At 52.5% G+C, this 24,485-nt stretch overlaps 1 protein-coding gene across 2 annotated transcripts; it reads left to right on the top strand.

Annotated features, from left to right (window-relative positions):
• The first annotated feature begins 13,562 nt into the window (after positions 1 to 13,562).
• On the top strand, positions 13,563 to 23,624 carry HAT1 (histone acetyltransferase 1). 2 transcript variants are annotated; one of them, XM_078609236.1, is made up of 11 exons: positions 13,563 to 13,650; positions 14,857 to 14,928; positions 15,664 to 15,739; positions 16,167 to 16,287; positions 17,184 to 17,363; positions 17,815 to 17,936; positions 19,077 to 19,181; positions 19,699 to 19,805; positions 20,469 to 20,620; positions 21,393 to 21,509; positions 22,288 to 23,624. In XM_078609236.1, exons 1-11 carry the CDS (start codon positions 13,644 to 13,646, stop codon positions 22,453 to 22,455), a joined length of 1,227 nt encoding a protein of 408 aa, XP_078465362.1. In that variant the 5' UTR covers positions 13,563 to 13,643; the 3' UTR covers positions 22,456 to 23,624. The 2 variants fall into 2 exon arrangements, with proteins under 2 accessions (XP_078465362.1, XP_078465361.1); XM_078609235.1 differs by having other exon boundaries at positions 22,279 to 23,624.
• Positions 23,625 to 24,485: the final 861 nt, after the last annotated feature.

The raw sequence follows: 24,485 nt of genomic DNA, 5'->3' as shown, positions 1-24,485 counted from the left end.
GGTGGCGTAGGCGAAAAGGGCGTAGGGGAGGTGTTCGTCCCAATCCCGTTGATTTGCGGCCGCCATACGTTTGAGTTTCCCCGCTAGGGTCTGATTCATGCGCTCCACCATACCGTTCGCTTGGGGGTGGTACGCTGTGGTTCGGTCCTTCTGGATTCCGAACTCTCGGCACAGTGCCTGGAACAACTCGGCCTCGAACTCGCTACCCTGGTCGGTGAGGACTCGTTCTGGGATCCCGTGCTTAAGTACGTAGTGTTCCACGAATGCCCGGGCCACCACCAAGGCCGTTTTATCAGGGATGGCCACTGCCACGGGGTAGCGGGTGAAATACTCTACTGCGACTAGGATATATCGGTTGCCTCGATGGGATCGCGGGAATGGCCCCTGTAGGTCAATCCCGACCAGCTGATTCGTGCGGCTGACGCGGAACGGCCTTAGGGGTACCTGGTATCGTGCCGGTTTCGGCCCGCACTGCTGACAGGCGCGGCAGCCCTGTACCCAGGCCGCCACGTCTTGTGCCAATTTGGGCCAGAGATACTGGCGACGCAGGGTCTCTCGAGTGCGTCGTTCCCCATCGTGGCCCCCGAGTGGGTGGTCATGCACCAGCCGAAGCAGCTGGGGTCGCACCTGGGCAGGAACACAGATGCACCCCGGCTGGCCGGCCTCGGTTAACTCCCGTACCACTCCGTTCTGCACACACAACCGGGCATACAAACCGCTTCAGGGTCCTGGTAGGGCGCTCTTTTCCTCCCGCAGTGCCGCCTCCACTGCCGCCAGATCGGGATCTCGCTGCTGGGTCTGTCTCAGCTGCTCGTCGTTCAGGCCCGGGAAGGCGCAGCCGACGTCCTCCTGGATCCGTCCGATCGGGTCCCGAGCCGCGGGTCCCGCGCTTGCCGTGCGGTCGACGGGATCCTCGGTGCCACCTGTGAGGGTCTCTGTGGCGCACACTGCACTCTCTCTCGCTGGGGGGGGGTCAGTGGCCGCGGCCGCTCGGGGGTCCGTTGCCTGCCGGCAGCGTCCCCCCGTGAAGCACGGGCAGGCCTCCTCCGCCCTTGTCTCGGCGTCCACCGTGGGTCGCCTCGACAAGGCGTCCGCGTTTGCATGCGTCCGGCCAGCCCGATACTCGATTTGCAGGTTGTACTCCTGCAACTGCGCCAACCACCGGGCCATCTGCCCCCGCGGCTCCTTGAATGTAAGAAGGAACTGCAGAGCATAATGGTCAGTGCGTACGCGACATTTCCTGCCGTACAAATACGGCCGGAACTGCTTACATGCGAAAATCACGGCGTACAACTCTTGGCGGGTCACGCAATAGTTAAGCTCGGCCCCACTCAAGGTCCGGCTGGCGTACGCGATGACTCGTTCCGTCCCATCCTGTACCTGTGACAACACCGCGCCCAGCCCGCTGCTGCAGGCGTCGGTGTCCAAAATAAAATCGGTGGTAAAATCGGGGAAAGCGAGGGTGGGGGCGTGGGTGAGGTGGTCTTTGAGAGTGGTGAAGGCCGTCTGGCAGGCCCCCGTCCACTGGTAGGGATGCTTAGGGGAGGTGAGTTGGGTGAGGGGGCGTGCAATCTCGCTGAATCCCTTTACAAATCGGCGATAATAGGTGGCGAGCCCCAAAAATGATCTAATCTTCGTCAGATTCCTTGGCCGTGGCCACTCCACTCCGGATCGGTGTGCACACCTGCCTCGCTGACGCGATGCCCGAGGTACCCCACCTCGCGTTGTGCGATGTAACACTTACGTGGCTTGAGCTTGAGATGAGCCGCTCGCAGTCGCTGGAACACCTCTCGAAGCCTGGACCAATGCTCAGACAAAGATCTACTGAACACTATCACATCGTCCAAGTAAATCAGGCACTGTTCCCATTGCAAGCCCCGCATCGCCAACTCCATCAGCCGCTGGAACGTCGCGGGCGCATTGGTGAGTCCGAACGGGAGTACTCGAAACTCGAATAGCCCCATCGGGGTGGTGAATGCGGTTTTCGGCCGATCCTCCTCCGCCATCTCCACCTGCCAGTACCCGGACGCGAGATCGAGGGTGGAAAAATATCGCGCTCCAGCGAGGCTGTCGAAGGTGTCGTCGATGCGGGGTATGGGGAAGGCATCGCCGAGCGTGACTGCATTTAGTTTACGGTAATCGACGCAGAACCGGGTTGACCCATCCTTTTTCGTCACTAATACCACTGGGGCTGACCAGGGGCTCGCCGAGGGCTGAATTATGTTATCGCGAAGCATGCCCCCAACTGCCTCTTTGATTTGGGCGTGTTCGGGTGCGCCCACTCGGTACGCAGGGAGTTTGATGGGTCGGGCTGCACCGGTGTCAATTTGGTGCTTAACAAGATCGGTCCGACCCACGTCCGAGTCGTGTTCACTGAATACGTCGGCATACTCCCGCAGTAACTCGCGCAGCCGATCGGCCTCTCCCTTAGGTAAATCCGCCCATGGTACATGTAACGCGTCGAGCAGGGGAACGACCTCGGCTCGGGGAGTCGGGCCGACTCGCCAGGCCAGGTCCTGGTCACCCTCAGGACGCCCGGGGTCCTCAGCCCAGAGTGCGAACACCGAGTCGTTAGAGTGGCGTGCGTGCAGGGGGTGTACGGTGGCTATCGGGGTGCGCCGCCGCAGTATCGCTGGGGTACTGTGGGGGTTAAACATCCGCATAAACAATCGGTCCCCATCTGCGTTTACCAACGTGGCGGATCCCACGACCCCATACCGTTTTGCCAACTCCGGGTGAGGAGTTAGCATTACCTCTCCTGATGGTCGGAGCGCGGGGTCGGTGGGGGATGTTGCCACCGGCACCAGCATCTCGGTGAGCGGGCCGATGGTGACTGCCGTCGCCAGGATAGCGGCCACAGGTGCGAAGCGGGGGCGCGTCGGTTCTCGTCCCAAGAACGGTATCCGCTCGCCGTTGCTCTCCATGGTGGCGCATCGCTGGCGGGGTTGCACGTTGAGTCCCAGCCGTTCTAAGAGGTCGGTACCTGCGATACACTCGTGACACAACGCACTCGACACGTAGAACTCCTGGGTGCACACCTGACTGCCTATGCGGACCTCTAGGGTGGCTCTCCCCAGCAGCCCCATTCCGGCTCCGCTCGCCGTGTGCAGCGCGCGGTCCGGTGCCTGCAGGTGACGCACGTCGACTCCGATCGCGCTGCAGTGCGCTGCGCTCACGAGCGAGGCCACCGCCCCCGTGTCTAGCAGGATTCGGGTACGCACTCCGTTAACCTCCCCTTCCACCAGTGACGTGGCCCCCGTGATCCCCGCCACCAGCTCCCGTAGCCAGTCGCCAGGAGTCACCGTTTCCATGGGCGTTGTTGTTGGAACCTGTGTGGAGATCACTCGCTCGCCATTATTCTCATTATCGTCTATTTGTATCGGGACCGCGTCGATTGCACCCCTAGTTGGTCCGCTCACTAGGGGGCGTTGGAGTTTAACCCCCGCGCCTGCCTAGCTCGGGTGATTTCAGGACAGTCTCTCACTAGATGCCCTCGGCGATCACACATATAACATGCCCGGGGAGGGGGGGCAGCTCCGTAGTGGGCCCCCTGCCCGCTCCCTCTCCCTCCCCCAGTACGCAGTTGTCCCAAATCGGACTCTAATTGGGACACCCTCCCGGCTAGTCCCCCTACTGTCGAGCGTAGTTCACCCATCTCAGACTGGAGGGTCTTCATATTTTTATTTGCTTCCTCGCGTACCTGGGTTACCCTCTCACCTACGTGGGTTACCTTACCGTCCATTCGGTCTACCCGGCCAGCAATATCTCCAATGCCGGTCTGTAACCCGGCTACCCACCCCGGGGTAGTCTCGCTGGGTCTCTGGGGCTCCCTTGCCCGTCCCCTTCCTGCGATGGCGAGCTCCTCCTCCTCGTCCGAGAGTAGGCTCGCTACGGCGCACTCTCGTCCCCTCCCTCGAGGCTGCGCGCGCTCACCAGAGAGCTTCTCGCATTTACACGCGCGCTCGACAAGTGTGTTAAAGGAGAGGCGTGCACCGTCTATATTTGGCTGCCACCACGGGGTGCGTGCCAAATATCGCTGGACCTTCCTGGCGGCGAGGCTCTCAATTACTTTCGCCTCGTGCTCCGGGTACGCGAGCTGGGTCAACATGCGTACGTCCTCGGCGTAATCTCGCAGATCCTCGCCGGGCTGGCGGCGGCGTGCCTCTAAGGCCGCCTGCGCATCCTCCTCGTCATAGGCGCCGAAGCGCCGTTCGAGTTCGCACATTAATTTTTCCCACTGAGTTTGTACGCTTGCGGGCAAAGCTTCCACAAAGTCAGCTGCCCGTCCATCTAAATGTATCTCTAACTGCTGCAACGCCTCCTCATCCGACCACCCATTAACCTTTTTAGCCCCCCTGATGCTGCGGGCAAACGATTTCCATGATGGAATTCCTTTGCCCGTAAATGTGCATTTGATTTTAACCTGGGTTGGGGGGCCTCTTTCCCTTGGGGGTGCGGGGGATCATCCCGCTTCTGACACCAATATGTGAGGGTCGCTAGCCCCCGAGATCCCTCCCTCGATAATGCTAACGGCCGGGCTAGCATCATCAATCGCCCCCCCCGCTGCTAGGTTCCTCCCCCGTGGCGTGGGAACCATCGCCCGAGGATTCCCCTCCCCCGCGGGTCCGCGTAGCCGGCATGGCTAATTACCGAGTAGTATTCTGCCCCTCCCTACTACGATACCTCCCTGTCCTAATCGCGCGCCTGCAACCCACACGGAGCGAACGTACGCACGCCCACACACACACACGCCACTCCCCACGCGACACACTGCTCAACAAGATCACGCGAGACCACGCTTCGCTATTAATGATTTATTATATGCTACCTGCGAATTGATGTTGAATCAGTGAGTCGACGAGGCTGGCCTATTCCACCCAAACCTGTACCTATTCCCTATTTATCGGCTTACGCTACCCTACTTCACCTCCCCACTCACTGTTTGGTGCCCGCGGTGGTTCGCTGCTCCCGGTGCTAACAGCGCACCTCGACGCGTCGCACGGACGTCCGGGTCGCTGGCTGGAGCTGCTGCGGGTCCGCTGGCCTGGAGAGAACCGTGGGATTTCCCCTTTGCGCTTCCCATTTATCCTGATTCCCGGACCCCTACCCCCTTCCCACGCACCGTGCGCCTTCGCTATGCTAATTAATCCTTTGTCCGCGCGGCGTGAACTCCAAACAATGGCACGCGCCCCCCTCGCCCGGGCCAGGCAGCTCCGCGGTGCCTTTGTTCTGCTAATCAATGAGCGACCTGCACGGCGCAAATTCCAATCAATCCTTTTCTCATGCAGGCCCCCATCATCGAGGTTCATGCGGCGGTGTCCATCCCAAAGGCCCGTCGTGGGAAGCTGTGCATGGCTCCTCGCGCGCCTCCCCTCTCCCAATTATTTATACTAATAGCCTTATCCTTTAACTCCCCTAACAATGGTGCCTGCGCGCTCAAGCGTAATTATCCCAACCCTCCATGACTATGCGCAACAGCTCCTGCGGTCCCGCTATTCGTGCTGTCCCGTCCCTCCCCTGCTTGCCCCGTCGACCCGTGGGGGTGTGTGTGGGGGGAAAATGCACCTCAACCGCGGTGGCCGAATGCCCCATGCCGCGACCACACCATATTACGGCTGGTCGCAGCGCCGCGGCGCAACGTAGCACGGGGGAGGTCGTCCAATTCCCTGATCGCCGGAAACCGTGAGAGTTAACCCCGATAAGGGTTTCTCGGATAAAAACCGGTCGGCCAGGTGACCTCCCCTCGGAGCTCTATGGGGGGGGGGGGGAATGCGTGCGGGTGTGTTCGTGTGAGGTGAGGTGAGGGGGACGCGGGGTTGGCTCCGTTGCTTGGTGGTGGCGAAGTCGGGGGTTTGGGCGCCTGCCGAACGGCTTCGTGGCGGCGGCATCACATAGCCCCCCGAGGTGCCAGTCCCCGTCCCGGGTTGACTGGAGCACCTCGCTTGGGCTGCGCCCACGAGGAAACGTTGCGGGGTCCGGGGGATCCGTCCGGACCTGGTGGCTGGCCTCGGGGCGGGTGGTTCCGTCCTCTGTAGCTCCTGCGGCGGTCTCCTCCTCCACTCCAGCGGCTCTCCCCGTCCTCCGGCACCTGTGGGCTGGGGCACAAACTCAGCAGCGGAAGGGTTTAGTGGCCGTCGTCCGCGTCTTCTCCGGACTGGATCGGGGCGTCTCGGGGGCCCGGCGGGGCCCATGTAGTGTGCGAGGCCCCCCAACACGAGGGGTGCGGGTACTCCGGGATTTCGGGGCCTTCGAGTGACGGGGTTCTCTCTCGCCGGGGCCGCTTTCCACGGTTTTAAGCGGCGGACGTTGACCACCGTCTCTCGATCCCTCTCCCCGCCATAAATTAGTACCGTCCAGGGGGAGATCTGTCGCACCACGGTCCAGGGTCCCCGCCAGTAGGTCGTCAGTTTCCCCAACTGCCCGGCCCCGACGCGAGGGGTGTGTAGCCACACCTTAGCGCCTGTCAGGAATAAGGGGGGTTCCATGCGGGGTCGGGTGCCCTGTTCCTGCCGCCGATGCGCGGCTTCCCCTTGCGGGTATGCTCGGCCTCGGGCTTCTCGCAGGGTCTCCAACAGGTGTTCCACGGGGCGGCTTCCCTCCTCCGGCTGGGGGGAAGGGACGCCGAATAGCAGATCTGCGGGTAAACGAGACTCACGGCCGAACATCATTAAAAACGGGGTTTGTCCCGTCGACGTGTGTACGGTGGTGGCGTAGGCGAAAAGGGCGTAGGGGAGGTGTTCGTCCCAATCCCGTTGATTTGCGGCCGCCATACGTTTGAGTTTCCCCGCTAGGGTCTGATTCATGCGCTCCACCATACCGTTCGCTTGGGGGTGGTACGCTGTGGTTCGGTCCTTCTGGATTCCGAACTCTCGGCACAGTGCCTGGAACAACTCGGCCTCGAACTCGCTACCCTGGTCGGTGAGGACTCGTTCTGGGATCCCGTGCTTAAGTACGTAGTGTTCCACGAATGCCCGGGCCACCACCAAGGCCGTTTTATCAGGGATGGCCACTGCCACGGGGTAGCGGGTGAAATACTCTACTGCGACTAGGATATATCGGTTGCCTCGATGGGATCGCGGGAATGGCCCCTGTAGGTCAATCCCGACCAGCTGATTCGTGCGGCTGACGCGGAACGGCCTTAGGGGTACCTGGTATCGTGCCGGTTTCGGCCCGCACTGCTGACAGGCGCGGCAGCCCTGTACCCAGGCCGCCACGTCTTGTGCCAATTTGGGCCAGAGATACTGGCGACGCAGGGTCTCTCGAGTGCGTCGTTCCCCATCGTGGCCCCCGAGTGGGTGGTCATGCACCAGCCGAAGCAGCTGGGGTCGCACCTGGGCAGGAACACAGATGCACCCCGGCTGGCCGGCCTCGGTTAACTCCCGTACCACTCCGTTCTGCACACACAACCGGGCATACAAACCGCTTCAGGGTCCTGGTAGGGCGCTCTTTTCCTCCCGCAGTGCCGCCTCCACTGCCGCCAGATCGGGATCTCGCTGCTGGGTCTGTCTCAGCTGCTCGTCGTTCAGGCCCGGGAAGGCGCAGCCGACGTCCTCCTGGATCCGTCCGATCGGGTCCCGAGCCGCGGGTCCCGCGCTTGCCGTGCGGTCGACGGGATCCTCGGTGCCACCTGTGAGGGTCTCTGTGGCGCACACTGCACTCTCTCTCGCTGGGGGGGGGTCAGTGGCCGCGGCCGCTCGGGGGTCCGTTGCCTGCCGGCAGCGTCCCCCCGTGAAGCACGGGCAGGCCTCCTCCGCCCTTGTCTCGGCGTCCACCGTGGGTCGCCTCGACAAGGCGTCCGCGTTTGCATGCGTCCGGCCAGCCCGATACTCGATTTGCAGGTTGTACTCCTGCAACTGCGCCAACCACCGGGCCATCTGCCCCCGCGGCTCCTTGAATGTAAGAAGGAACTGCAGAGCATAATGGTCAGTGCGTACGCGACATTTCCTGCCGTACAAATACGGCCGGAACTGCTTACATGCGAAAATCACGGCGTACAACTCTTGGCGGGTCACGCAATAGTTAAGCTCGGCCCCACTCAAGGTCCGGCTGGCGTACGCGATGACTCGTTCCGTCCCATCCTGTACCTGTGACAACACCGCGCCCAGCCCGCTGCTGCAGGCGTCGGTGTCCAAAATAAAATCGGTGGTAAAATCGGGGAAAGCGAGGGTGGGGGCGTGGGTGAGGTGGTCTTTGAGAGTGGTGAAGGCCGTCTGGCAGGCCCCCGTCCACTGGTAGGGATGCTTAGGGGAGGTGAGTTGGGTGAGGGGGCGTGCAATCTCGCTGAATCCCTTTACAAATCGGCGATAATAGGTGGCGAGCCCCAAAAATGATCTAATCTTCGTCAGATTCCTTGGCCGTGGCCACTCCACTCCGGATCGGTGTGCACACCTGCCTCGCTGACGCGATGCCCGAGGTACCCCACCTCGCGTTGTGCGATGTAACACTTACGTGGCTTGAGCTTGAGATGAGCCGCTCGCAGTCGCTGGAACACCTCTCGAAGCCTGGACCAATGCTCAGACAAAGATCTACTGAACACTATCACATCGTCCAAGTAAATCAGGCACTGTTCCCATTGCAAGCCCCGCATCGCCAACTCCATCAGCCGCTGGAACGTCGCGGGCGCATTGGTGAGTCCGAACGGGAGTACTCGAAACTCGAATAGCCCCATCGGGGTGGTGAATGCGGTTTTCGGCCGATCCTCCTCCGCCATCTCCACCTGCCAGTACCCGGACGCGAGATCGAGGGTGGAAAAATATCGCGCTCCAGCGAGGCTGTCGAAGGTGTCGTCGATGCGGGGTATGGGGAAGGCATCGCCGAGCGTGACTGCATTTAGTTTACGGTAATCGACGCAGAACCGGGTTGACCCATCCTTTTTCGTCACTAATACCACTGGGGCTGACCAGGGGCTCGCCGAGGGCTGAATTATGTTATCGCGAAGCATGCCCCCAACTGCCTCTTTGATTTGGGCGTGTTCGGGTGCGCCCACTCGGTACGCAGGGAGTTTGATGGGTCGGGCTGCACCGGTGTCAATTTGGTGCTTAACAAGATCGGTCCGACCCACGTCCGAGTCGTGTTCACTGAATACGTCGGCATACTCCCGCAGTAACTCGCGCAGCCGATCGGCCTCTCCCTTAGGTAAATCCGCCCATGGTACATGTAACGCGTCGAGCAGGGGAACGACCTCGGCTCGGGGAGTCGGGCCGACTCGCCAGGCCAGGTCCTGGTCACCCTCAGGACGCCCGGGGTCCTCAGCCCAGAGTGCGAACACCGAGTCGTTAGAGTGGCGTGCGTGCAGGGGGTGTACGGTGGCTATCGGGGTGCGCCGCCGCAGTATCGCTGGGGTACTGTGGGGGTTAAACATCCGCATAAACAATCGGTCCCCATCTGCGTTTACCAACGTGGCGGATCCCACGACCCCATACCGTTTTGCCAACTCCGGGTGAGGAGTTAGCATTACCTCTCCTGATGGTCGGAGCGCGGGGTCGGTGGGGGATGTTGCCACCGGCACCAGCATCTCGGTGAGCGGGCCGATGGTGACTGCCGTCGCCAGGATAGCGGCCACAGGTGCGAAGCGGGGGCGCGTCGGTTCTCGTCCCAAGAACGGTATCCGCTCGCCGTTGCTCTCCATGGTGGCGCATCGCTGGCGGGGTTGCACGTTGAGTCCCAGCCGTTCTAAGAGGTCGGTACCTGCGATACACTCGTGACACAACGCACTCGACACGTAGAACTCCTGGGTGCACACCTGACTGCCTATGCGGACCTCTAGGGTGGCTCTCCCCAGCAGCCCCATTCCGGCTCCGCTCGCCGTGTGCAGCGCGCGGTCCGGTGCCTGCAGGTGACGCACGTCGACTCCGATCGCGCTGCAGTGCGCTGCGCTCACGAGCGAGGCCACCGCCCCCGTGTCTAGCAGGATTCGGGTACGCACTCCGTTAACCTCCCCTTCCACCAGTGACGTGGCCCCCGTGATCCCCGCCACCAGCTCCCGTAGCCAGTCGCCAGGAGTCACCGTTTCCATGGGCGTTGTTGTTGGAACCTGTGTGGAGATCACTCGCTCGCCATTATTCTCATTATCGTCTATTTGTATCGGGACCGCGTCGATTGCACCCCTAGTTGGTCCGCTCACTAGGGGGCGTTGGAGTTTAACCCCCGCGCCTGCCTAGCTCGGGTGATTTCAGGACAGTCTCTCACTAGATGCCCTCGGCGATCACACATATAACATGCCCGGGGAGGGGGGGCAGCTCCGTAGTGGGCCCCCTGCCCGCTCCCTCTCCCTCCCCCAGTACGCAGTTGTCCCAAATCGGACTCTAATTGGGACACCCTCCCGGCTAGTCCCCCTACTGTCGAGCGTAGTTCACCCATCTCAGACTGGAGGGTCTTCATATTTTTATTTGCTTCCTCGCGTACCTGGGTTACCCTCTCACCTACGTGGGTTACCTTACCGTCCATTCGGTCTACCCGGCCAGCAATATCTCCAATGCCGGTCTGTAACCCGGCTACCCACCCCGGGGTAGTCTCGCTGGGTCTCTGGGGCTCCCTTGCCCGTCCCCTTCCTGCGATGGCGAGCTCCTCCTCCTCGTCCGAGAGTAGGCTCGCTACGGCGCACTCTCGTCCCCTCCCTCGAGGCTGCGCGCGCTCACCAGAGAGCTTCTCGCATTTACACGCGCGCTCGACAAGTGTGTTAAAGGAGAGGCGTGCACCGTCTATATTTGGCTGCCACCACGGGGTGCGTGCCAAATATCGCTGGACCTTCCTGGCGGCGAGGCTCTCAATTACTTTCGCCTCGTGCTCCGGGTACGCGAGCTGGGTCAACATGCGTACGTCCTCGGCGTAATCTCGCAGATCCTCGCCGGGCTGGCGGCGGCGTGCCTCTAAGGCCGCCTGCGCATCCTCCTCGTCATAGGCGCCGAAGCGCCGTTCGAGTTCGCACATTAATTTTTCCCACTGAGTTTGTACGCTTGCGGGCAAAGCTTCCACAAAGTCAGCTGCCCGTCCATCTAAATGTATCTCTAACTGCTGCAACGCCTCCTCATCCGACCACCCATTAACCTTTTTAGCCCCCCTGATGCTGCGGGCAAACGATTTCCATGATGGAATTCCTTTGCCCGTAAATGTGCATTTGATTTTAACCTGGGTTGGGGGGCCTCTTTCCCTTGGGGGTGCGGGGGATCATCCCGCTTCTGACACCAATATGTGAGGGTCGCTAGCCCCCGAGATCCCTCCCTCGATAATGCTAACGGCCGGGCTAGCATCATCAATCGCCCCCCCGCTGCTAGGTTCCTCACCCGTGGCGTGGGAACCATCGCCCGAGGATTCCCCTCCCCCGCGGGTCCGCGTAGCCGGCATGGCTAATTACCGAGTAGTATTCTGCCCCTCCCTACTATGATACCTCCCTGTCCTAATCGCGCGCCTGCAACCCACACGGAGCGAACGTACGCACGCCCACACACACACACGCCACTCCCCACGCGACACACTGCTCAACAAGATCACGCGAGACCACGCTTCGCTATTAATGATTTATTATATGCTACCTGCGAATTGATGTTGAATCAGTGAGTCGACGAGGCTGGCCTATTCCACCCAAACCTGTACCTATTCCCTATTTATCGGCTTACGCTACCCTACTTCACCTCCCCACTCACTGTTTGGTGCCCGCGGTGGTTCGCTGCTCCCGGTGCTAACAGCGCACCTCGACGCGTCGCACGGACGTCCGGGTCGCTGGCTGGAGCTGCTGCGGGTCCGCTGGCCTGGAGAGAACCGTGGGATTTCCCCTTTGCGCTTCCCATTTATCCTGATTCCCGGACCCCTACCCCCTTCCCACGCACCGTGCGCCTTCGCTATGCTAATTAATCCTTTGTCCGCGCGGCGTGAACTCCAAACAATGGCACGCGCCCCCCTCGCCCGGGCCAGGCAGCTCCGCGGTGCCTTTGTTCTGCTAATCAATGAGCGACCTGCACGGCGCAAATTCCAATCAATCCTTTTCTCATGCAGGCCCCCATCATCGAGGTTCATGCGGCGGTGTCCATCCCAAAGGCCCGTCGTGGGAAGCTGTGCATGGCTCCTCGCGCGCCTCCCCTCTCCCAATTATTTATACTAATAGCCTTATCCTTTAACTCCCCTAACAATGGTGCCTGCGCGCTCAAGCGTAATTATCCCAACCCTCCATGACTATGCGCAACAGCTCCTGCGGTCCCGCTATTCGTGCTGTCCCGTCCCTCCCCTGCTTGCCCCGTCGACCCGTGGGGGTGTGTGTGGGGGGAAAATGCACCTCAACCGCGGTGGCCGAATGCCCCATGCCGCGACCACACCATATTACGGCTGGTCGCAGCGCCGCGGCGCAACGTAGCACGGGGGAGGTCGTCCAATTCCCTGATCGCCGGAAACCGTGAGAGTTAACCCCGATAAGGGTTTCTCGGATAAAAACCGGTCGGCCAGGTGACCTCCCCTCGGAGCTCTATGGGGGGGGGGGGGGGGGGGGGGAATGCGTGCGGGTGTGTTCGTGTGAGGTGAGGTGAGGGGGACGCGGGGTTGGCTCCGTTGCTTGGTGGTGGCGAAGTCGGGGGTTTGGGCGCCTGCCGAACGGCTTCGTGGCGGCGGCATCACATTCTCTTCTGGACTTCTGCGTTGCTTAATCCTGTCGTGCCAAGAAACGCTCAACATCCGTCTCAGATACTTTAAAGTATGCAGTTGATATGAATGAAATATCATTTCAATTGGCCACTGCAGTAAACTTATAATATAAATATCACTGCCCACGCATTATAACGTAATCATTATTTATACGCATGATTCGATTATCCGATTAGCCAACCATTCACATAGATTAGCCAACCATTCACACGAAACGTCGTGAGCTTTTATTGATTTTTTTTTTATCTACGTGACTTTACCGGAAAAAAACAAAGAATATTCACATAGCTGTCAACCCATACGGTTTACCGCGTATTCTTGTACCGGGAAATTGAGTCTTCAGCTCCATACCACGTACAGCCGTTTCAATGGGGGACAAAACTATTTTTCGTGTATTTGTTTGTGTTTCTCCCTTGTGATGGGACTTTGTAGGATGATCATTGATATTTATAACGGCACGGGGCGACCAATAATGTCGAGAATTGATCTGTAATAAGGTAGAACACTGATAGGGGGTTGACAGATATCCATACTCTTAGTTTTTTCGGTAATGTCACGTAGGTAAAAATAACAATAAAATAATAATAATAAATGAAAATTACTCAAATTTATTTTTACCTACGTGACTTTACCGAAAAAACCTAAGAGTATGAATCCTTGCAGTCACGAAAGCTTCAAATCTAGCATTAATGACATATATCCATTCAGCTACCCCGATTAACCGCCACGTGTCACGGTTATTCGGCTAAGTGAGCGGGCGGTTCATAGCCCCTCCCCCTCCCACGCTGGCCCCTCCCCCTTTCCTGCCCCCTCCTTCTGCCCTCGGCCCCCTCCCCAGTGAAATGCGCGGGAAGCCGCCAGCGTCGTCGCCGCGCAGCCCAGAGAAGTCGAGCGTCGAGCGGTCGCTCGATCCGCCTTCGTCTCCCCGCATCGGCGCTCGGCGCGCGGCTGCTCTGGCCTAGGCCCTGGGTATCGCCCCCTCCCCACGCCTGCGAGAGAGACTTGAAGTGAAAATGGCGGGTAAGTGTAAGCTCGTCATCTCCCGCGCCTTTTCTCTCTTTCCTCTCTCTTTGTCTGTCCGGCCTCTCATCTCCGCTGTCTTCTCGCGTGAATCTGGGGCTGCGGGAGACGATGGCGTTGGGGGGGGGGAGGGCGGACGTGGAGGCCTCGGCGCGGCGGGCGAGAGAGCAGGCGAGCGAGGCCTGCGCGCCGTGGGAGTTGGGCCCGCGTCGTCCCTGCCTCGGGATTGAGACGAGTTGGGTTAATGTTTAGGGGTTAGAGTGAGGAACCAGGGTCGGCTTCGTGACAAGGGGAGTATGGCTAGGATCTATGTGAAGGGTTGAAATAGACTGCTGTGTTGGGATAGAGTTGAAAAATGTCCGAGTGATTTCCTGCCCAATTGAGCGTTGTGGCATTGGTGCTTGGCTCCTGTTTACAGTTCTGAGATGGGGGGGGGGGGGTAATTCCACGTTCTTATGGCAGCGGGGACGAGCGAGTTCATCCATGGAACAACCGCTTGACTTCTCCAGAGTGGTAGGCGATTTTATCGGCCCCCGGGAGGGATGATGGGCTGAGCCAAGTCCCAACAGGATCTGAAATGGGCAACCTTCCTATCACTTAGTCGCTGTATTTAGGGTTATAGATGATGTGAAGGTTTAGGCATAAAGTTCAAGTGTATTTTGTTTCACCTGGTGAGAACTCAAGAGGCCAGGAAATAATCATTTTTGTGGCCCAGGTCAAAAACAAACTAAAGCAACCGTGCACACATATAAGTGCAAATAAAGGTTTAGGGATGGAGTTTAAGGTTTTAGTCACTGCTTTTATGGGTGAGGTTAGCATTCGATTAATTATTGGATGCGGTCAGGCGAAGGTTGTTATGTTTAGGGTGGATATTAACGGGTACAGTAGCAATGTTTCTGGATGAGGTGAGGCTTAGGGGTGAGTTTAGATTTTTTGTATTTGGTTAGGGATGAAGGTTTAGTTAGTTATAGACGAGGGAAGAGGTTGTGATGGTGTGACGATTATATATGGGGTTGGATATTAATGTAATCCAAGGTATGAGATTTAGGTTAGAGACATGGTCGGCGGTGGGGTTTAGTTTTAGCATTTGTTTACAGCTATGGGTGAAGATGATTTTTGAAATTTGTCTCGGAACTGGGGATGTAGTTGGTGATGTGATTATTGTACCATGTGAAAGTTTTGCTTTGTCTTTGCTTTGTGCTCTAGGTTTAAGTCAAATGCAAGCAAAGTTGGCTGCATATAAATCGGACACAAACGAAGCCATCTCACTAAAACTAGGTAAAGTAATGTGTAAACTGTTGCCATATCCAGTAGACTCGATTATACGCGCTAACGACGGGGAGGATGGCCGCGAATAATCTTAAAATAGAAATTTTCTGTGGATCTCTATGCCAAAACCCGCTAATATAGGCATAAATTATGTTCGGTTTAAGCACTTGACCTGCAGTAAAAATTTCCAAGAATAACAATGCATACCTGTCAACCCCATATCAGTGCCTATCTTATTACAGATCAATTCATAGCTTATTGATCACCCCGTGGCCCTTATAAATCGCAACGTCCATCCTACAAAGCCCCATCATAAGGGAGAAACACAAACAAATAGACAATTATTTTTGCCGGTATTGAAATGCCTGTACGCCGTATGGACCTGAAAACTAATTTTTCCTGTACAAGATTACAGGTAAAACCGTATGATGGGTTGACAGGTATGATCATGTATAACTGATGATTAATTTGGGTTTAAGGGAAAATCCATCGGTTATTAATTTGTCAATCTCAGTGTGCACAGTTAATCCGCAAATGGGATAAAGACATCTGTTGAAATATTGCGTGGCACTGAGTGAAAAAAACTTTCGCTACCGTGTGCAGCATTGGATTACCTGGCATGAATTCCACATGCGTGTGTAACTCATGCAACTGTTGCTATTAATCCACATTGATGTTACGTGTAGGGCTTGACTTGTTGCTGTTGTTATGTCCCAATGTACAGTGCGGTTTGTGTGTTTGCAGTGAGAAACCTGGAGGATCTAGAGGATGATGAAACAACATTTAAGCCGGAGTATAGCCACCAAGTTTTTGATGACAAGTACGTCGTGCACAGCTTAACCTACCTATACAAGCACCGCGATGTTTTTTTTGACCATTTACTTATTATTATGCTGTGAAATGTGCTTTGGAGTTGTGTTAATATGCTTAGTATGTGGTTGATCTAGAAAATGGACACAGTGACGTGTAAAACTTAACAAATATGGCCACATTCTTAGTTTGACAAAACACTTGGCCTTGACAATTTGCCCCGTTGGTTGCATGGGAGATGTAAGCAAATGGGACGTGCTCCAATCCTTGAATTAAGCCGATAGCTTAAAAACAGGGTGACTATTCCAGACTGTATTTTTTTCTAATATTTTAGAAATTAATAGTTATATCCCAGACTTGTTTTATTTGCACTGTTGTGGAATACCGAATGCTTTGTTGGTGGTGTGTGACACTTTGATGGCCATGTATCGTGGCAGTGAGACGGTATTTGGATACCAGGGGTTGCAAATCCAGCTGTACTACAGTGCGTGTCGCCTCACCACTCTGCTGAACATCAAGTACACATCTCGAGTGGATGAAGCGTTCCACGGCCTGGAGGTGAAATAGCTCTACCTTTTGATAAATTAAAGTTGTTTTACCGTGTACACATTCAAGCAAATCCTTAGCTCGGCACTATCGTGTTACATTCAGAGATTTCATTTAGGAGATTTGCAAAAGCTGCTCTTCACATTATGCCTTGTTGTAAATGTTATATGTAACACATTCATATACCACAACATAACCACAAAGGCCTTTGTCTACACTTATTTAAAAATAAAACTTACGAAAGCTTTTACGCTATTTTTTTTTATTACATGATAGGGCGGTGATGTGAGCTAGCGGTAGCGTGTTCACTACTCGTTGCAGAGATTCGCATTTGAAATTTAACAGCTGCCCTGATTATTACTGGAGATGTTATAAACATTTAAATGTGACATTGCTTTATGGGCATAAAAAATGTGTGACATTCGCAAGAGGAAGCCGTTGTGTGTTTGTGTCAGGGTCCAAATTTGTCAAAATTGAATATTACACCACAGATTATTCAATTGGTATTGTAGATAGCAAGCATCAGCCCCTACTGCCACAGGTCAGTTATGTATGTGCAATTATACACTGAAATGTTACTTTGTTAATTACTTTATTAATCTTGTTTAAATGGTGGATACTTTATAAATGTTGCTTTTTTGACCCATTATGTAACTGCAAATGAGATGACATTTCTTGATTTGTCTATAAATACAACAGAACATTGATCTTAAATTCCTGTTTTGTGAGTTTCGCTGTTTTTGATACACCATTTTTCAATTTACAAATAAATCCTCCACTTCTAAAATGTAACTTGACTGGTCCCTGGGAAAGCGTTAGAGATATTACTCTTTATGACTTGATCATCTGCATTACAAGTATACCAAAGCAAAACACTAAATGTACAATGTGCTGTGTTCCCCTTTCAGGCAGATGACATCGATGCGAAGCTGCGCAAGTACGTTCCACCAGGATGCTGTTCCAACGTGGATGACTTTGTTTCACTGCTCGAGAAAGATGCCTCGTTCAAACCGTTTGGGGAGCTTCTGCACACATACACCGTGCCAAGCCAGGAGACGGGCGGAGACATCACCTACCAGATCTACAAGGTGAGCCAGCGCTTCCTGTGGGTATAACCCTGGATCATCTACACTTAACATCATATTGACTATATTTGAGAATCCTTGCATGGCTCTACCAGTGGAATTTACGTGTGGTACAGATACAATGGGAAGATGATGGATGCCTAGGTGTAGTCAATGGATGGGTTCCTGCTGTCAATTGTTATATGTGCTGATGCATTTGTCATTCATGATCACTTTGAGAAGTTGGGAGACTTTGGAGTTTCACTAACCTGTATTAATGTTTGCATATTATTTGCATACATTGTAATGGATTTATTCACACAGTTTGGATGTGTGGGGAGCATACTCATTTTAACCGATGAGTAGATTCATAATTACATCCTAAATTATCTTCACCTTATATGTGACTTGCATAATAGTGGTAGATTTTGGTGACAGTAAATGCCAGGCATTGAGAACCACTCTCTTCTCACAGGCTGATATGACAAATTCAGGTTTCAAAGAGTTCCATTCCAGGCTTCAAACCTTCCTCATCTGGTTCATTGAGACTGCAAGCTTCATTGATGTGGATGATGAGAGGTGGAACTATTTCCTGCTGTAAGTACTGACTCTTAACTAAAAAGGAACGCATGATCCATGACACACTGTACAGCATCTCGGTTTATCAAATTATGTAAACAGATTCCAAATAGTCACGATGGCTTTCTGTATTTGTAAAATATTTGTGGTTATTAAAAAAAAAATTGTGAAATGGATGCCACTACTTTTAATAGGTGAAATACTGAAGTGCATTTGTTATTTTTATGTTTTCCAAACAACGTGGAGTATATTTGTGCGTTAGCTCTGTTCATAATGGAAGGGATAATAACCCTCGCAAAGATGATCCTACATAACCAAACTGTCATAGAAGTTTGTGTTGCTGCTTTTCGCTTACCCTGTACAAAACCTGCCAAATTTAACAAAGGGCTGCCCAAGCCTCCGAGGCTATTTACTATCTACTATTTTCAACAATGCAAATAATCAGCTTCCGTACTTCTAATTTAATACTTCCAAAGGCAAACGGAATGTGTTACATAATCCATGCGTATTTCATGATTTATCCTAACTTGTTTGATAAGTCGTAACATAAGCAAACTATGATGTCTTCACTGCCAGTTCAATCCTGCATGTCTGGGATCAGTCGTATAGTAGTAGCGTACGACACATTTGGCTCTGGTACTGGAGGAACAGCTGCATCACGCTCGAGAGCCGGGACAAAAACATTGACAAAGCGTGCGTTTGTAGTGATGTCTGGCATAGCGCTCCTTGTCAAAGTTAAGAGTCTGCAAAGCTGTTTTATTTCGACATTGAGACACTTCTGTAAGATCGAGTTGAAGTTTCAGAGACACGCCCTTTCCTGCAGCTTTACAGTGGTAATGAATGCGGTACTACTTTGAATTTATAAATATTGTTTAAATTTTTATATATTAACTTGAAAGTGTCTAAAGGACACCATATTGGATGTGGTGAGTGAGTCTTTTTATCATGTTATGACGAATTTGGCATGTTATGATTTTAAATATAAAATTATAGTGATTGAATTATTGATCGTAAAGTTTACATTTTTAATAAACATGCACAGCACATATCTACTGCCTCCTTAAGGAGAAAGGCTTAATAATAACCACACTAGTGTGCTAAAAGAGTGCGCGTGCTGTATTGTGTAAGTGTAGATGATGGTACGTATCCATTACACAGATACGAGAAGTACATGCAGGATGGCTCTCCCCGCTACGCCGTTGCAGGCTACATGACCGTCTACAGTTACTATGCCTACCCTGACAAAACACGGCCACGCATCAGGTACCTTATGCAACCATCGCAGCATGCCTACCCACACTCATTGCATTTCTTGACATCCTCTTATTTGACGGTGATTTTGCTTTACTTACATATGTGTCTGGTTGCAAGTATATCTTATAATGTGAATGCGTATGGACATGTTATATTGTGACCTTCTGGGCATAATCGAAAGCAGAAAATTCCAGCATCATAATTGCTTACCCCTAACTAGTTTCGGCAGCTGGCTGTAACACCTTGCTACCTTCCTCGGGGTTTGTTTCAACCCTGGAGAAAGGCATTTTCATCCTCTGTAGTGCCCATAAGCACACTTTGTCGTGTATCTGGTACCTTTTCTTACCTATATTTGTTTTTGTGATCATACATATTCAGAGTTGGATCATGTCACAGGAGATGGGAAAACACAGCACATGCCGCTCATGCCTTGTTTGCAGCAGAATTATCTATGAATAGCCCCCCCCTTGCACTGTGTGCATGTACGTGCGTGGTGTTTGTGTTGTTGCGCTTGTGCTTTGAGTAGCCAAATGCTGGTGCTCCCGCCATATCAGGGCGAGAGCCACGGTGCCCGTCTGCTGGAGGCCGTGCATCGATTCTACATCGCCGAGCCCAATGTGCTCGACATCACGGGTACACCGCCCTCACCGCACCCCTCCACCACCCCCCCCCCTCCCCGCAGCTGTCTGCATCCACGTCTAGGGAGGCCCGTGTAATGTGTCACCTTTGACCGCTCGGCAAACACGTCTGGGGTGGCTGGGATTTGTTAGCGGACTCCTGAGTGACCCCAGATGCAGGGTTGGGCAATTACACTTCTGTTCCGTGGATTTTTTAATCTCATGCCGGGAAGCGGGAGTGGTTTCTCGCCCCAATTCCAGTGTTAAATATTTAGTTCCTTTCCCCTTTTTTGCCTGCCTTGTGCAAATAGTTCAGACAGACATTAAACTCAATACATTTTATCTTATGTAAAACACCAGAGGACTGCCCACCAATTGGTTTCTGTTTCAAATTATTTAAAGTGTTACAATTTCAAGTGACGTAAGCACAAAATACAAATTATTGACATTCAAGTTACTCGTTAAGTAGGCATTCCTAATGCGGTATGAGCACATTTGTTGTGTTTTTTGTAAATATTTAAATTGTCTGTATACAATTGTACAATATACATATGCAAAACACGAAACAATTATTGCATTTTCACGAAATACTGCTTCAAGCCATTTCATGTAAGGACCCATAGTTGTAGCTGAAGATGTTTATTTGTGCATCTCGAACACGCGTGGCGACTCTCCACAGCTGAGGACCCGTCGGAGAACTTCTCGCGCTTGCGAGACTTTGTGGACACTAAGTTGTGCATGGCGCTGCCCGCCTTCTCCCCGGACAAACTTCTGCTCGGTTTCACCCGTACCATGGCCACCGAGGCCCAGATGCGCCTCAAAGTCAACAAGGTGTGTGATGATGGGTGCTGCTTAGGGGGCGGGGGGCCCTTTGTATTCATGCTCGTTCGCTTGGCGCAACCTCCCTGTGCCCACTACTGCTGCTGCAGTGGGGCCTGAGCTGGGTTGATAATTTTTGGGGCACGAAGCCCTGATGAGCATCGCAAAGAGATGGTTAAGCATGATTGTACGTTCATGAAAATTTTATTAATTGATTTAAAAAATGTGATCAAAGGTGTATAACAACCAGAGACAATCTTTTTTGAGAAAATTTAGCAATATTAGCACAACATTTAAATGTAATTTTGGATCTCAATTAAAATATTTAAACAATTGTCCAAAGGCATCAATGGAAAATCATACACAGTACACCCATGATCATACATTAATGTAAACCAGCGGTGGCCAACCAACATCTCCCGAGCCACATGCGGCTTTTTAATCGACCACATGCGGCTCTATCGAAGGGGCATAATGTAGAATGTACTATAACGGTAGCAAAGAATAATGAATGTCTCCGTACTTTGGCCGAAAACTGTCAAAATATATAAACACACTTGGGTCTTTGCAAAACTCATGGGTATTTTTTGGCTCTCGGTCTGTTACAGGTTGGCCACCCCCGATCTAAACAAATACATTTCAAAGCGACATATAAAGTGTCGTTCGAAGCACTTGCATTCACATTGACAAAGTATTTCCCTGAATGAAGGGTTCCACCGGTGGTCTTTTATGTGGCTCACGTTTTGTGTGTGTGCGCCATTCGCTGTTGGCGTGCACTGTGCAGCGGCAGGCGCGGCGCGTGTACGAGATCTTGAGGCTGAAGGCAACGGATGGGAGCAACCAGAAGCAGTTTGAACTCTACTGCCAGGATGTGAAGCAGAGGCTCAACTTGCCCTTCAAGGTAACAATGACAAAGGTGGAAAAACGGATTTTGTGAAGAAACTTTCGGATTCGTATACTGGCTAAAATGTTGAGTGGTACCATGTGGCCCCATAAAGTCTATCTCTTAAAAAAGTCTGTAATCCTGCAGGCATGTCCTGCTTGTTTTAACCGTAAAAATACACGCCACCTGATTCTCAGATGTTAAATATCCCGTTACATTATTTAAAAAGGGGTAGACCATTGTTTGCTGGCGTTATGATCAAAATTTGCCAAGATTTGAAAAATTACCTGAAAAAAATGTCTCAATTGGAATAACTGAGCAATGTCACCCGGTACTGTGAAACTACCAGAGATTATATCTGAGAAATAGCACCTTAGTTTTCCTCTGTAAGAATTACATAAATACCAAATATACTCAATTATGATTACTTTATCTAATGTGGGAATCATTGATGTCACCCATTTAGGATCCCCTCTTGAGATGTTTCCTTTTGTAAAGTTATTCTAATACAGATTATTTTCCATGAAATGTTTTATTTCAAATAGTTGAAATGTTAAATATTTCAAAACGTATTAAATTATGTTTTATCATTACCAAGTATTTGGCCGATACCATTTTGCTACGTTTTAAAACATATCCACATGTGTAAAAAATAAAATGCATAATATAATAACCATATTAAAAATGTTGATCAGACATGAATAGGGTTTTGGCAATCGAGTGCTCTGCTTTAGGCTCTACCCGTGCGTATGTTTTGCGTTTCGTATGTGTCTGTGTCTGTGCGCTGTTGGAGCAGAAAAACAACCGCGAGCTGGAGAAGATGCGCCGCTTTCTGAACTCGGAGGAGCTGACGGCACAGCTGCAGCAGCTGGACCCTGTGCGACAGGAGCAGTGGCTGGAGGAGCAGCTGCAGGAGACGCTTGTGCAGTACCGCCGCGTGCTTGAGCGCATCGCACAAGCCTAGCGTCCTCGCAGGGCCCCACGTTAGGGGCGCTTGTGCTTTGCTGCACAACACACACAGTTTGGCCGTTGATTGTTAATCCCCCTGCGACGGCGAGGTCATCGGAGCGTGTTGCGTTGGCGCCGATCGCTCGCCCCGTGCGCGAGGACGGTTTGCGTGCTGCAGTGTTGTGTTCGGCAAAGTAGAGGAGGCGACCCCTGTTGACGCAAAGTCGAGCGATAAAATAAAGGAAAACTCCTGTACTCCCTGCACCAACATGAGCAGTCGGCGCAGCTTGTGCTGGGAATTTGGACAGCACTGATAATGCGAGGCAGCTGTGATGCCACCAATTTGAAGTTGGTTGTGGCCATACTGAGCACTGAAGGTGGCACTGCAGTGTATAAGCAGTTCTCTGCTATCATAAAAAAGTTTGTTTTGTATCATAGGTCACACTTGTAAGCAAACTAACAGTCTTTGTGAATCTACGTGTGGGATTTGAAGCAAATTACAAAGCATTTAGTTCACTTGTAAACGGTGCCTACCTTTTGCTTTACCAGTGCTGTCCACCAAATGTGTGCAGCAACTGCCCCACCCCCTTTTCACACTTGTACAGCCAGGGGACAGCCCATCTAACACATGGCCGTTTGAATTATTGGGTTACCTGGATTATAAATGCACCCTCAAACGGGCAATAATGACTGATTTTTGGATTGTAATGTAGCTTGAATGTTTAAATTCCTCCATGTACATATCTACCCTTCAGAGCTCTGCAGGCGCTCAGGTTGCACGGGTATTGTGCAGCAGTGGCAGCAATCACTGCGGTGGCTTGTGTCATCCGCCTGAATGGCGCGTGTGCATCGTATAAGTGATAATTGATATGAGCAAAACTGGAACAACAGCACTGAGCGCCTTGTAAAGTGTTTGTGCTTTTGCAAGAGCCGTAACGGCAGAGCTGATATAACTTCTGGGCTGTGTTTCCTAGACACAACAGTGACTCGGCTAACATCTGTTTCCTTTTTCTAACAAGCATCAGAACATCTGCTAAATAACACCACGTCTTACCGACTATTACACTGTGTTTTAGACTTCTTAATTGTTCACGTTACGAATGTTGCTGCGCCGCCATTTAAGTTATGTGCGTTCCTGCACAAGATTTAAACGGAAGTGTTTATAAAGTTGAATGTTGTCTTCCATGCTTGAGTTGGATTCTTTCTGTTTTCAAAGTAGGTGCTTTCAAATAAGTGGGCTCGTGGGCAGGACATGTCGATGAAAGGGATGATGGCTGGTGGTTTAAACTAGCGGCGGAGTGGCAGTCAAGGAAGGGAATGCACGCGATAGGATGCCCACCGCAGAATTGGGAGTGATGAAATTGGATCGTGCAAGAATGAGATGGATAGTTGCATCACAAGGTAGAGTGGGAAGGGCTCCCAATATCATAGCTGATGATGATTGTTTAATATCTTGCTGCAAAGCATACTTGGCTTTCAAAGTGCAAGAAAACACTAATTTGTTCATAACACTGCCTTCAAAGTGCAAAAAATATATACTCGGTGGCATGTTGGGCAAAGGCCCTTCATTGGAAATAAATAGATCTGAGAGATGCCGTTAAGAGATGGAGATTGCACTTAACAACATGAGGCCTCATCATCATTAGACCTTTGCCAGTACCAAAATATAACAGGGTTTTTCCCCTTTTTTTTCTGGCAACAAAACTGAAACCTTTTTACAAGGATTCATGTCTGCATTAACCACAATACTTGCAGTCAAAATGCAAACAAAAAACACTGATAATATATGCATTGTCCTTGAAACTGATTGGTCCACACCAAGGGACGGCTTTCTTTTGAGCCTCGACCCAATTGGTGCTCGACCAGAGGATGCCAAAAGGCGTACAACTCAGAGGCCTGATGAGTTACATTTAAAAAAAAGTTTTGTGTCCACTCTTTTAAATAGGCATGAATCGTTTCCCAGTGATAGGTATTGAGTAATATGCCACCCCTTAAAAAATCTAAAACTATTCCTGAAGATCATTAAAAGTAATACAAAATGTTGCT

The sequence above is a fragment of the Lampetra planeri genome, chromosome 31, assembly GCF_965212315.1.
Source record: "Lampetra planeri chromosome 31, kcLamPlan1.2.h2, whole genome shotgun sequence".
Classification (NCBI taxonomy): Eukaryota; Metazoa; Chordata; class Hyperoartia; order Petromyzontiformes; family Petromyzontidae; genus Lampetra; species Lampetra planeri.
The sequence above is the reverse complement of the archived record's forward strand: the minus strand, read 5'-3'. Positions and strand labels throughout refer to the sequence as shown.